Source organism: Phocoena sinus, chromosome 2 (assembly GCF_008692025.1).
Source record: "Phocoena sinus isolate mPhoSin1 chromosome 2, mPhoSin1.pri, whole genome shotgun sequence".
Classification (NCBI taxonomy): domain Eukaryota; kingdom Metazoa; phylum Chordata; class Mammalia; order Artiodactyla; family Phocoenidae; genus Phocoena; species Phocoena sinus.
Window position 1 is genome coordinate 72,357,501 of NC_045764.1, and position 12,884 is coordinate 72,370,384.

General features: G+C 49.7%; 1 protein-coding gene across 3 annotated transcripts in view; it reads right to left on the reverse strand.

The window, feature by feature from the left end:
• Nucleotides 1-12,884, reverse strand: part of TLN2 (talin 2) — a 440,641-nt gene that overhangs the window by 50,325 nt on the left and 377,432 nt on the right. For 2 of the 3 annotated variants that reach the window (XM_032622981.1, XM_032622982.1), the window contains 3 exons: nt 12,526-12,627; nt 9,948-10,067; nt 2,495-2,641 (listed from right to left, as the gene is read on the reverse strand). In XM_032622981.1, coding sequence (XP_032478872.1) covers nt 2,495-2,641; nt 9,948-10,067; nt 12,526-12,627 — 369 coding nt within the window. The remainder of the gene's footprint in view (nt 1-2,494; nt 2,642-9,947; nt 10,068-12,525; nt 12,628-12,884) is intronic. The other variant, XM_032622983.1, reaches the window with a different exon arrangement.

The following is a 12,884-nucleotide window of genomic DNA, read 5'->3' on the forward strand; positions in this document are numbered from 1 at the left end:
CTTATCACAATGAAAAAATATATAGACATGTATACTTTTTGTATTGATATGAGATGAGGGATGTGAACTAAACTTATTGCAATCATTTCATGACATACGTGAGAAAGCATGACGCTGTGCAACCTAAACAGTGCTACATGTGAATTACACTTCAATGACACTGGAAAAAAAAAAGGCACAACAAAACAGAACAGTGAATTTTCTCTCCGGGAGTCAAGGCGGCTCAGGGGTTAGCAGCACAGTTTGGAGTCAACAGCCTGCCTGAATCAGAGCACTGCCATTTGCCGGCTACATGACTTGGGCAGGCTGTTTCACCTCTCCGAGTCCGTTTCCTCATCTGGAAAAGGGGGCTATTACTTCTTGCCGGTCACGGTTGATGGGAGGAGTAAGTGGTGGAAAAATACATGTAAATGACTAGGCAGGTAATAAGGGTTTACTAGAGGGTACATGCTACTCTACTTGATGTTTCTGAAATCACAGAGAGGGATAAGGGTTGGGCTTCCGTAAAAGGTGTGGCTGTTTCTGTCCTCCCTGATCAGGTTTTCTGTGGAACAGCCCTCTGCTAACACTTGTCACTCCTTCCCTCGGCTGCCTCTTGTCTAGGAGTTCTTCATAGTGGACCCCAGAGAGGACCCCCTCGTGTAAACTCTCCACCTACCACTCCCTTGCACCATCACCTGCCACCAGCAGGTTGGCTAAGGCGTTCACTCCAGTGCCTTCCATGCCAGAAACCCTCTGCTGGCACCTGTCACCCCTCCAAGTGCACCCTCATGTCCCTAAAGACACCTTCCTACAAGGCAAGCTGGACCCACCACACCCGTGGGGACAGCTGTCCCCCTGCTGTGGAGAGGAGCTGAGCTCCCTTCACAACTGGATCCCATCTCCCAGGCCTCCCCCCGCGTTCCTGCCACACAAGCCCCCTCCTTCCTTCCTCTCACCCACCCCCTCTCTTGCCCTTTTGGGTCTGCCCTCCTGGCTGGAGACAATCACACAGACACACCTAGACAGGTAAGAAAGACGGCAGGCGGAGATGGGAGGGCAGGAGATGAGCAGGGCAGAGGGATGTAGCAGGAAACTGCCCAAAAGGCTAGGTGCTCTGCCCAAGCCGATCCCCTGCCTCTGACCCCTCTTCCTGGTGTCCTGGGTCAGGGATCCTCTGCTGGAGAGGCAGTAAGACGGAGGCCAGCTCAGGAAGACCAGGCTGCTTGGCCACGCTCACTAGCACCACGCAGCTTGGACCCCCTCCTTTCCTCCCTCGTGTTCCTGTTCCAAGGTTTCCTACGGGGGAACTTGGCACGAGTAACTTCAACAACAAGGAAGGGCTTTCAAAGGAGGGAGAGGGCCTTCCTCGAGCTGAGAGATTTATTTCCTCATCCTGGGGAGGCCTGGACAGTCCTGTGGGCTGCGTAAGACTGATGTCCGGCTGTGGCGAGGGGCCTCGTACAGAGCAACCTCTGTCCAGGCAGTTTCCAGGGGACGGTCCCCCTCCCACCCCTCAAGTCCTGCTGCCAAGCTTCTCAATGGTGCAGAGCTGTCCTGCGACCCAAGTGAAGGAGAGGGAAACACCAGCAAAGCACGGATGCTGCCACCGGCACCTCAAACGGCCTGCACGGCAGCTGCCCTGAAAAATGACTCTGAGAAATAAGTCAAGCAAAACCATCAGCAAACTGCGGGAGAGTCAAGAAACTACTGGGAACGAAGGGATGTTCAGAACGGGGCGATGTGAACCATGGAAAACTTCCAGGGAGAAGGGAGTGTTGGAGGACAGAGACAGGGAACAGCGCCTAGAATTTACTAAACGTTGAACAGTGCACCTGGCACTGTGCCAGGCTCTTTGACCCGTATAGCTGCATGTAATCCACACACCCCATAGGCCAGGTATTCTATTTCTTCATCCTCCCTTTACTGATGGGGAAGCTGAGGCTTGGCAGGGTGAAGTAGCTTAGCTGAGACCCTAGAGTCCGATGCACCACGCTATGTGATTCTCTCTACAGACAAATGCCGACAGAGTTAGAAAACTTCCTGCCAGTTCCTGCTCTCCCACCACGGTGCCATGTGACTTCGAGGGTGCTAACCCTCCTCACTGCACTGTCTCATCTGGAAATAAAGAGGAGCTGTGGGTCCTTCTTACTCACCCCCAGCACCTGGGAGCCTCTCTGAGAAGGGAGCCTGGCGGCAAAAGTGTGCAAAGGGGTTGCAGGGAGTGGCTCCTGGCACTGGCTGTGACTTGGGACACCACCTGGCCAGTCTGTCCACAGGAGAGCCTTCCAAGTTGACCGCCAGGGCCCTGACCTCTGTGGGACTGTCCCTCTCACGTTCTCAGTTTCTCAGGACCACAGATCACCCCCAGCTGCCTGATGTGCCCCGGCCCTGGGGAGACCCTGGGTGGGAGGGAAGACGATCAGATCTGACCCAGCTGGCTGGTTTTTGGCTTAGTTTCCTGGTCTGTCCCTGGTCTCGGCGGGTCCCGCCTGCCCTGAGGGCTGCTCCTTACCTTCTCTGTGACCGCGCGGGCACACTCGATCAGCTCCCTTTTGGTGTAGCTGTCCGTGGGGCACACCTGGAGGGCCCCCGCCTTCTGCACCAGGAAGATGCAGCCGTGGCCCAGGTCCTGCACCCGAGTGCGAATCTGGAAGCCGATCTGTGGAGGCAGGCCCGGGGTGGGGAGGGGGAAGCATGATGGCCCTGCCATCGAGGTCTTCCCTACGTGGAAAATTTCTCTTACATCCTAGGGGAGCCTGGCTGGGAAAATTCCACTGCTATTAGGAGTCTGTGTTTGGTGAACTATGGAATTTGGTTGAATTTGCTTCCTGTTTTAGAGACTGTAAAATACCCGCAGCCCCCAGTAAGCAAGCTTAATAATATTTGTTACCTTTTCTGGAGCATTTCTCTACCTGTATCCTGAGCCACTAGGTAAGAATGTTAATTAGATGAACTCTGCGGGATTATTCATTCGACCAGTGTTTCATTATTCATTCAACCATTGCGCCCCTACCGTGTGTCAGGGCCTCTTCGAGGCAGGTAATGCATTTAATTTCATTGACTTCTCACAAAAGCCCTAGGGGGTAATTAGAAGTTCAGAATATGTAGCTTTAGTATAAAGCATATTTTAAAGTGTTCAGATTCTTGCAAAATTGCCAGGTTTACCAACCAGAACGCCCCCTTCCTCAGCTGTACCATAGAGTGAGAGTAACCATGCTGGGCCCAGGTTCCCTTTCTAGCAAGCCAGGTTGAGGTTTCCTTAAAAAGTTACATGTTTAGAGCTGCCGGCTTAGCAGGCATGCATTCTTTTAATGACCCCTGGGTTGTGTGATTATAAAAGGTACTTTGCCTAAAAGAAGCCAAATAAGTTCCACTATGGATAAGGTGCCAGGTATCTCTGTGGTGTAGTCAATTCCACCTCCACCGCCCAAAGCTTGCATTCTTCTGGCTTTGTTTCACATCAGTTTTCATTTTGGTCTGATCAATACAGCCCAGGTAAGCAACTAAACACGGAACAAAACACCTCTAAGCTAAGCGTTATTTTCAAGAATCCACAGTAGCTAGAAGCTGTGTGCTGATCCTTCCAGCGTCTCTCAAGAAGAGTTACTAAAAGAGCCCAGGTTTTGTGAATAAAACCTGGGAATTCACACACCTGGGAATTTGGGCCACCTGGATGCTATCTTCCAACCTCATCCCAAGAGTCAGAGTTTAAGGGAAGGCGATTCCAGGTGTGAGAGGGCTGCAAATGCTCACTCTATTATTGAAACACACACTGCTTTCAGGGAAAAAGGTTATACCCTTAACCCTTTAAGGCCCGAAGGATGTTTAAGTCCATTTGGTAAAACGTTCTCCTGACCCAGAAAGCTGAGCTTCTGCTCTTTGGGGTGTCTTCTATTCGTACATGAGCAGGTACTACAAAAGCTTCGCAATCAGGCAGGGCTTCTTGCAGACCATCTCCACATGGAGTACGACATGGGCATCATGCCAGGATCATGCAACCCGACAGCGCTGAAAACAGATCTGGACTAGCGCAGCATCAAGACCGCCACTGAGAACTAGAGAGGCTTGAATTCAGCCCACGCAGTGGCAAGGCCATTTAAGTATATCTCTTTGCTGGGCATGTTTACTGGTTTAAACACAAGGTGAAGCTGAAGCAGTGGGATGCCCCAGTGAAGTTTTAAACTCAACCAGGCTCTCAAGGCTTTTCAGACCCATACAGTGTAAGCCTAAGTACTCAAGGGTCAGAGCTAATACAAAGGCAAGAGCTCTGCTGTCAAGGATGAGCACAGGCAGGTCTCTAAAGGATAAGATGCCAACGGGGAAGTCAAGGAAGGGGGAAATGGAGGAAGAAACATTCACATACTTTCAAATAAAAGAGACCTTATGAGTTCAGCCTCCCCATTTTACAGATGAAGAGACTGAGGCCCAGAGAAGTGATGTGATTAGCCCAAGATCACACAGCCAGTCCCTGGCAAAGCCAGAGGAGAATTCAAATCTTTCATCCCAAGCATGGTGCTCTATCCATTAGATCAGTGTTTTTTTTTTGAATTTTATTTTAGTTTTTTATACAGCAGGTTCTTATTAGTTATCTATTTTATACATACCAGTGTATATATGTCAATCCCAATCAGATCAGTGTTTTTCTGATTTGATTTTTTTCCACTTAGCAACAGAACCCTTTCCCACCCCCCAATAAAATCGCTCATGGAACCTCAACATATAAAATGGAAGTAATTTGTTATTACTATACTCTTCCTTTATGAGTTAAAATTTATATCCTTGACCCAAAAAGTCAACAATGAGGCTCGGTGATCCAAAGACAGGGTTATGAAGGCCAGTTACAGCCTCGGCCACCAGCTCATTTCTGCATTTTGCCTTGGCTGCACAGGGTGGAGAATCCCGTTCCTCGTATAAAGCAAAAGGGAAGAGCGTTCTCACAGTTCCTCGACCACAGGAGGCAAGGCAGATGCTCCACCAGCCTGAGGCCTGCACAGAACCACCCACCGGCCCAGGGTAAGGTACGGGTGGCCCCCAGTGGGTTACCATTTTGGCCTAGAATACGTTCAAGAGCCCATGCTGCTTTTCCTAACAGTTTTTATATAAATAACTACATTATGTTTGAAAAGGGAAACTTGAGTCGAACAGACGCAGAACTTCCAGAGCACCTCGCTGGGCCGGGGGTATGAAACCACTGTGCCAGAAAAGAACGGACCTGTGCCAGGTTCTGGAAGAGTATTCTCCCTGCACCCCTCCTGCCCCCTGCACAGAGCCGAGCCTGAGCTTTCTCTTTGCAGAACAGGGCACTAGGACAACCACAGGCCACCTAAATCACTCCCCAATCGCCCCGGTGGTGGGAGGGAGAAGGCACCCGCTCCTGAGCTGTCGCAAACCTGAAACCTATGGACAGATGTGATAAACAGTGGGAAGACAACCCCACTGCCCTCTCATGCTCCCTCAGCCCCTCAAAAGGCTCCGCTATAAAAAACACAGCCCAGCCTCCTGACGCTCAGCCTCCTTCTTGGAGATGACATCATGCATGTAGCAAGGGATCCTGTAAATGCAACCGTGGAGCTGGCACGGTGGTCATCAGGGATGAAATTCCAGTTAGGAAGCCCGAGGGAGACCAGCACCAGAAAGCAAAGGGATGAAAACAAACAAATGCAACAGTTGCAAAAGCTTTGGAGTTCTCAGTCAACCCAGGGCTTGGTCCTGGAGTCTCAGTCTGTGCCAGGTCACACAGTTACCTTGCACATGCCGGGAGAACCCCCTGAGGCTTGGCTACAACAAACCTCTGGCAGATGTTGGTTGCATGATCCCATACGGACGCATGCAGGAGAGATACCGTATTATGAAGGACTAGTTTTGAAATCAGCTTCACTCGCTTATTTTCACAGGCTCAGAGGGCTGAATGTAACAGGAAGGGATCGCAGGATGCCAGCCCCACCCCTGCTCTCAACCCATCACCCACCTGGGCAGCAGAAAGGACCACAGGCCTTGCTTCTAGCTCTGCCCTCTCCTGGCCACCAGACTCTGGGGTGAGCACACTAGCCTCATGGGGACTTGGTTTCCTCACCTGCGACACAGAAACCTGCCCTGCCCACTTCCCAGGGCTGTGGACGACCAAATGGAAGGTACACGTGCAGAGTCTCAGCAAGTACAAAGTGACACATGAATGCTCACTATTGTGAAAAGCAGCATCTTGGTGCAGGGCAAAGAGCAAGGATTGTGATGCCCAACAAACCTGGGTTTGAATCCTGACTTTTCTACGTATCGACCTGTTACCTTTTTATTGACTTACTTGAAACGTTCACTTATTCCCAAAAGTTATTTAAAAGGGGGCTTCAACACTAACTGTTGTAGCTGTGTGGTCCTGGGCGATTTCACAGAGCTCCCTGAGTCTCCTTGGTTTGCTTATCTGTGAAACGGGGAAGGATGAATGACTCTCACCTCACACACTTGCAGTTGCGGGGCATATGGGCCAGCGCCCAGCATAGTATCTGCGCCCCGTATCGACTGGATGAACAGCTCGTGTATTCCTACCCTTCTCCACCGGCACACGGGTTAGCTAGGGCACTTAAGTGAAGTACCCTAGAATCAACACACTCTACGTTACTGCAATTTCATAGAACATTTTGTACTGCTGGAGGAACATCCTAGAAGGGAATGCATTTTTAAGGCTGTTTCAGATAAGGGCTTTAAAAATGCTAAGCTTCTCAAAGCAACACTAAACTTCTCAGCAAACATGACCAGCCCCCAACCCCCAACCCCCCACCCCCGAATGATCCAACTTCCCACCAGTATTTATTATAAAGGAATGTCGCTCCAAGACATAAAACTTGGAGTTTGAAATTGGCAACTTGAGTAAAGCAATACTTGAACCTCAAGAAAAACCCTCAATTCCCCCTTCCTGCCCAAATAAAAGTAAAATGGAGAAGATTGTCTCCTGGTTTTGTGCCTTGAGGGAAATTAGAAGCCTGGCCTTCATGAAGTTCTGGCTCTCATTTCAATTGGAGGGGGTCTAAGAAACACTGATCCATCATCTGTACTGCCTAAAACTGCCTAAAACTAAACAAAACGTTCAGATTATTCTCAGGCTTTAAGATCAATTACATCTGAAACCAGGTCAAGTATAATTTGCCTGGGAGAGCTTGTGGAAGTTGGAAAGGCAAGAATGGATGTTATCTGACAAACCACAGTTTCTCCTTAGAAAATATGGCAGGAAAAACCAGTGTGTAGAGCAGAAGCAGGACATCACTCTCCCACCTACAGAAAGTGTGCCTTGGAGTGGAAAGTTTTAGATAAAAGTCTAGAGCAGACAGCCATCTCATCTGCGGGGAGAGGCCTGTGCTTCTCACCGCAGGCTCCTAACAAATGTTCCTGCCAGCTTTTAATACGCAGTATTATAAGTGGTTATGGCAACGTGTCCTCAGAGACGGCACCATCGTCACTAAACCTTTTCTCCGGCATTTACATTTAGAAGCCTGTGGCTCACGGTATCTACATTTTTTGGTCTTTTTTTTTTTTTTTTAAAGAGGAAACTTGTCATAAATTGCAAAGCCGTTGGAGGGTTTTAACTTTTCTGGGGAAAGAAGTTATCACAGGGACGTTAGCAAAAGTTTGAATTTTCCATGGAAAAACGAGCAGATAAAGCTCCAGCTCGATGTGCAGAGGGCAGAGCTAGGACTTTTCCTGTCATTGTCACATCCTGGAGAAGACCAAAATGCTGACTTGGCACAGCAGACTGCAGGACCGCAGTGAAGGGGGAGGCTTTTTACTTGCCCTGGATATAAATATTTTCACATGCTGTGATGTAGGGCCCTCTTGGGTATACAAACAATTCCACAGCCTTGGAATAAAAAAACTACATTGCTTCAGGGATCTCCTAACCTTCTCAGTTTCCCCCCAAATATCTGTCTGGCAAACGCACACAAAGAATTTTCCTTTGCAAGCCACTGGTAATTTTATATTCTTTCTGCTCCTTTTCACTCCAGGTCACACTGCTTGTGTGTCTGGAATGTAAAACACATCTCAAGATGTAACCATGAAAAGGGGAAACCTTAACGGAAACACAGCTGCTACAAGGGCAGGGCCAGTACCTAGAGTAACTTGCTATTGTGCTTTCGGCAATGCATTTTCTTTCCTGGCTGCTTTGGCTTTCTTTTGTACGTTGCTTCAGTGGTCTGGGTGGCAATTAGAAAATTGCTTGTTTCACCCAGGGGGTGGGGTAGCTCATAAGAACTCAGATGTGGAAAGGGCTCCACAAATCACTAGGTCTTCCCTCAGTAAGGCAGGCAGGCCAGCGGTGAAACTAACCAAGGAAGAGGCATGTAAATCCCACCTTTAAAGATTTCTGGAGACAGAGATCCAAACCTCCCCCACAATCACAGTCTCTTTTAGTTTTCAATCCTCTGGGAAAGCCAAACACTTCTTCCTTTTGTCCAACCAAACTTTCCCTTACTGTAACAGAAGGTCCCTTATGCTTGTTTCTGACATTCAAAATTACATGTTAACCAAACGAATTATGAGTCCAGATGATCTTACTAAAAGAGGGAGTCTGTTTAAAAAAAAAAAAAAGATGGGCCTGTGTAAAGAAATCCACAGAATCGTATGCGAGTCTCTGATAATTTTTCTTTCCTGGTAATGACTTGACAGACTCATGGCAAATAGAATTATTCATGCTGCAGCCTAAATACCCAATCCTCAATAAAATCTCAAAATGCAGGCACTGTTAGAAACTGAAGTCATCCCATGCCGGATATATATGTATGCCAGTACATACATATGGTACTTCCATTTACATGCATTGTTATGACATACGTTAGAAAGTGATTTTGTTCTGGGTTTTCATTTCTGTAGTGCTGCTGGGAGTCTTGGTGAAGACATGCTTAGACCTGACCCCCAGGAGAAACAGCACTGAGTAACTTGGGGACAATGTCCATCACCGCAAGGAGAAGGGAAGACCAGCTCCAACCTTCTGCCTTGACAGCCTGGTTCGTTTCGACATGTCATGAACAGGGTTCGCCCTCCATAAACAGCTTGCCGAACTTCACGGATGTAGTTACCTTGTTTTCCCAGGGTCCCTGCAATTCACTCCATTATTCTTTACTGCAGGCTGGGCTTTCTTTCTCTAGGGAGCCATGCAGTAGCTCAGGCCCGGGCCCCTACCATGTGTTAACACTGATACAGGTGTAGTCGGGCACCCCAGAGCTCTACCCACCCTGCATGCTTGCCAATGGACCACTCGATTTCTCAGAGGTATTAGATATGGGACCTCTTAGTAAGTGGCCTCTGGAGTCAAACTTTTGTCGTTTTAAGACTCCTACGGGGGCAGGCATTCTGATGTGAGTCTGTGTTGGGCATTAAGTAAAGTGAGTTTAGGGAAGGCAGGTAGGTAAGGACAAGGAGTCCACAGGGGGGATGGGGGCAGGGATCTGGGCCCGTTCTTAAGAGGCTGCCAACGATATTTGGGCAAGACTTTGTTTCATGAAAGCAGGCTGGCTACACAGCCCTTTCTCAAGGGAGGGGCAGCTGAATCCCATACTTGGCTCTTCTAATACTTCTGTCAGCCTTTGGGAAACATACAAATAATCGAGGGGGGCTGCGAAGCAGGAGTAGGAAGTAAGAGGAGGATGGCAGTGTAGGTTCCACCCTTGGCATCAGGCGATGGGGCTGGGGGACGGGAGACCCAGCAGAACACTGTCAACAGAGTCCTGAAAGCCCACCTCCCCAGATGGCCCCAGATCTGCGCCAGGAGGCCTCAGGAAGGACAGAGAGCCTGGAGCACGGGATGGGGCTGCTGGGTGTGAACCTAGGCAGGTTGGCAGCAAGAGGAGAGGGAACTACACCTGCCTCTGGCTATTGGGCTGGGGTCTTCCGGAGTGGAGCTAAGCTACAGAGAAGAGTCCCCCCGGGAGCAGGCACCAGTGTGGGTTTGCTTCTTAAAACAGGGACTTAAGGTGGCAGACCTCCTCTGGTTCCGCCGTGGCTGCTGCCATCTGGCCCTGGAGAGCCAGGTGCCCATAGTCACTGGTCATTTGTGAAGCCAGTCCTCCCAATTCCTCCGGGTTAGTAACCGACTTAGTCATCTGGAAAAAGAAAACAAGCAAGACACAAACACACAGGGACACACAGAGAAAAGCATGAGAATCACGTGTTAATACCACTGGGAGCCAAAGGGTCTCATTCACTTTTAAGCTTGTGGCTTCCGTGTGGGGCTGGACATTGGAGAGGGCAGTTCAAGCGAAGCCCATGCTGCAGCCCGCATGACAGGCCAGCGGCTCCCGGCCAGGTCAAGGCAACATGCTCAGGTTCAGGCCGTGCAGCGTGGAGGCCGGGCCTCAGGGTCTGCTCTCTGGGAGGTGAGATCAGCAGCCTCCACCAGCCCTGCCCCGTGGGGTTACCGGGGAGCCCCCCCAGAGACACCACAAGGGGCCCCAGCCCCGTGCAGGGTGCAGCCCTGGTCACACGTTGCTCCCGGGCTGATCGGGTCTCTGGGGACTCAGGAGCAGGTCCCACACCGCCGAGAGAGGGCACAAGGACAGGATCATCGGGAAACAGTGACTGAAGAGATGGGTAAGCCTAACGTTTCGGTGGAAGAAACTCACAGAATTCAGCTGTGTGATAACATTGTGCCAAAGAATGACAACGTTTCAGCCACGGATTCAGTGAAGAGAATACTGTAGCCTAAATGGTCACGTTCTGCCTTTTTACTCTCAAGATATTCTGTATTTTCCTCCTATGTGATAGAAAACCTTACCTCCGCTTACCCTACCTAGCTAATACCCTCATGTCTAGTTTTTCCTCCTCTGACAAAAAGGCCTCTTAGAACGCACAAGGGCAGTTGTAACCCACAACCCAGAAAGGTATCCATGTCCCTCTTGGGTCCAAGGCTTCCCTCTGCCCCACCTGTTCTCTGGCTCTGGATGACGATACTTCCCTCTCTCTTTGTGGCATCTAAAGTTCTTGGTTTTAAAGGACTTAAAAAACAAAAACAAAAACCTGTTAAATGACTCCACATCCATGGAGGGTGGGAATGTGGGCCCGTCTAAGGCATGTTTACCAGGAAATGTCACAGGCTTCCGGGCCGAGGTGTGGGTTCCCAAGGAATGCATGCCACACCCCAAGAGAACGAGGCTGTGCTAACAGCTGCTGCATGCGACCCTGCCACAAGGAGCACTACAACCCTGGGGGCCGCCCAGTGCGGTGGGGGGAACACTCTCCCCCTCTGGGCCCTGGCCAGCCAGCCCAGGAGCAGCAACGCAGCCCCAGGCTCGGCTCCTCAAGTGCATGGACACCCAGGGTCAAGACAGGCCGGCTGAGAACCTGGCCCAGGAGATATTCCAGAACCCCCTGAGGCCACTGGAGACATTTTCAACCCTGCTGCATTGTGCTCCCTGCTTGGAGAAATCAGGACCGTCGGGCTGCCGGGCTAGCTGGGACGCCCCTGAGCTCTCCTGAGCAGGGCCAGCCCGAGGACGATTCCAGCCTTCTCCCAGTCGCTGACATGGGCACTGTTCCTTCCTCCCTTCCGAGCCCGAGTCCTTCTCAACAACAGGGGGTCTGGCTCAACCGCAGAGTTTCTAAGAATGAGCAGCGGCAGCCGCCAGGGAAGCCTTCGCGGTCCAAGCTCAGCCTCTAGTGGACACATGACTACATGACAAAACCATCCAGAGAGGTGCCCGACCTGATGGGGCAGGAACCACGCAGTGGCGCAGTCTGGTCCCTCCAACTCAGGCTTAGGTGGTAGCATCAAAGAGGCATCTTTCAATTTTATCCTGTGACACCTGAACTTTCGGAAGTTAAGAACTTTCTTACTAGGTACTTATATTAATTCTCTGAGGACAACGTTTTTCTTTTTTTGTACAACTTTTTAACCTATCAAGATAGCATTCACTGTCTCTCAATGCCATTTATATCTAAACAGCCATATAATACAATTCTGATTGCATTACATTTTAGCAAAAAAAAAAAAAAAAGTCACCTCCAAAAGTTACATGCCTTCTGCTGTCAGGAGAAAAATTTTTTTAGATAACCACTGTTTCATTTTGCCTGAAAGACTGGCAATGTCGTACTGTTCAGCACTGTCCAAGGATTATAACTTGGTTCCATTGGACAGCCTTGGTTCTGTCCCCAAATGTCTTCTCTTGTACTGTAACTTTAATCCATAAAAACATTTCAAGTCCCCTGTGAGATAAATAGGATTTTTTTTTTCTTTCTCTATAACTTGCAATGTCCTTCTCATTTCCTCCTTGATTCTAATTTTCTCTCTTTCCTTTGCTCCCCTGTCCTCATGCCCAACTCTCAGTCATTTTTAATTCCCTTTTGGAGCTTTCTCGTGAGATGAGAAGTCCAGCAGCCTGGGGCTTCTAGACCACAGGCAGCCAGAAAGACCACAGATCAGGACAAAGCTGAGGCCCAGGAGGAACTAGAAACACAGAGGACTGATCTCTCTCCAGCACAGACGCCAGATTTGAATACTCAGTGGTGTGGTGGATAAAAGGGCAACCAACAGTGGGGTGCAGGGTGAGCCCATTTTCTTCTTACCATTTCCTGAGCTGTTACCGCAATGGCTTTGGAGTATTTAACCACTGTCGTCTGATAGTCGACAAACGTCCCCTTTGGTTCTGGAGGAGTGCCTTCATCCAGCTACAGGGGAGAGGAAAAGAACCCAAAGGTCATCAGAGGCCTGTTCAAGTGCGGGCTTTATTTTTTAGAATCAGGAACTTGGGAAAACGGAGAGGTCTTCAGAGTTTCTTGGGTCCAGAGTCAACAGAACCCCCCAACTTCTGTGATAAGGACCTCACTAGAGGCACCCATAAGGTACTGGGGGCGCACAGGCAAGGAGAGGACCCCCAGTGTGTCTGAGGGGAGTGGCAGGGCTGTCCAGAGCAATGATGTTTCAG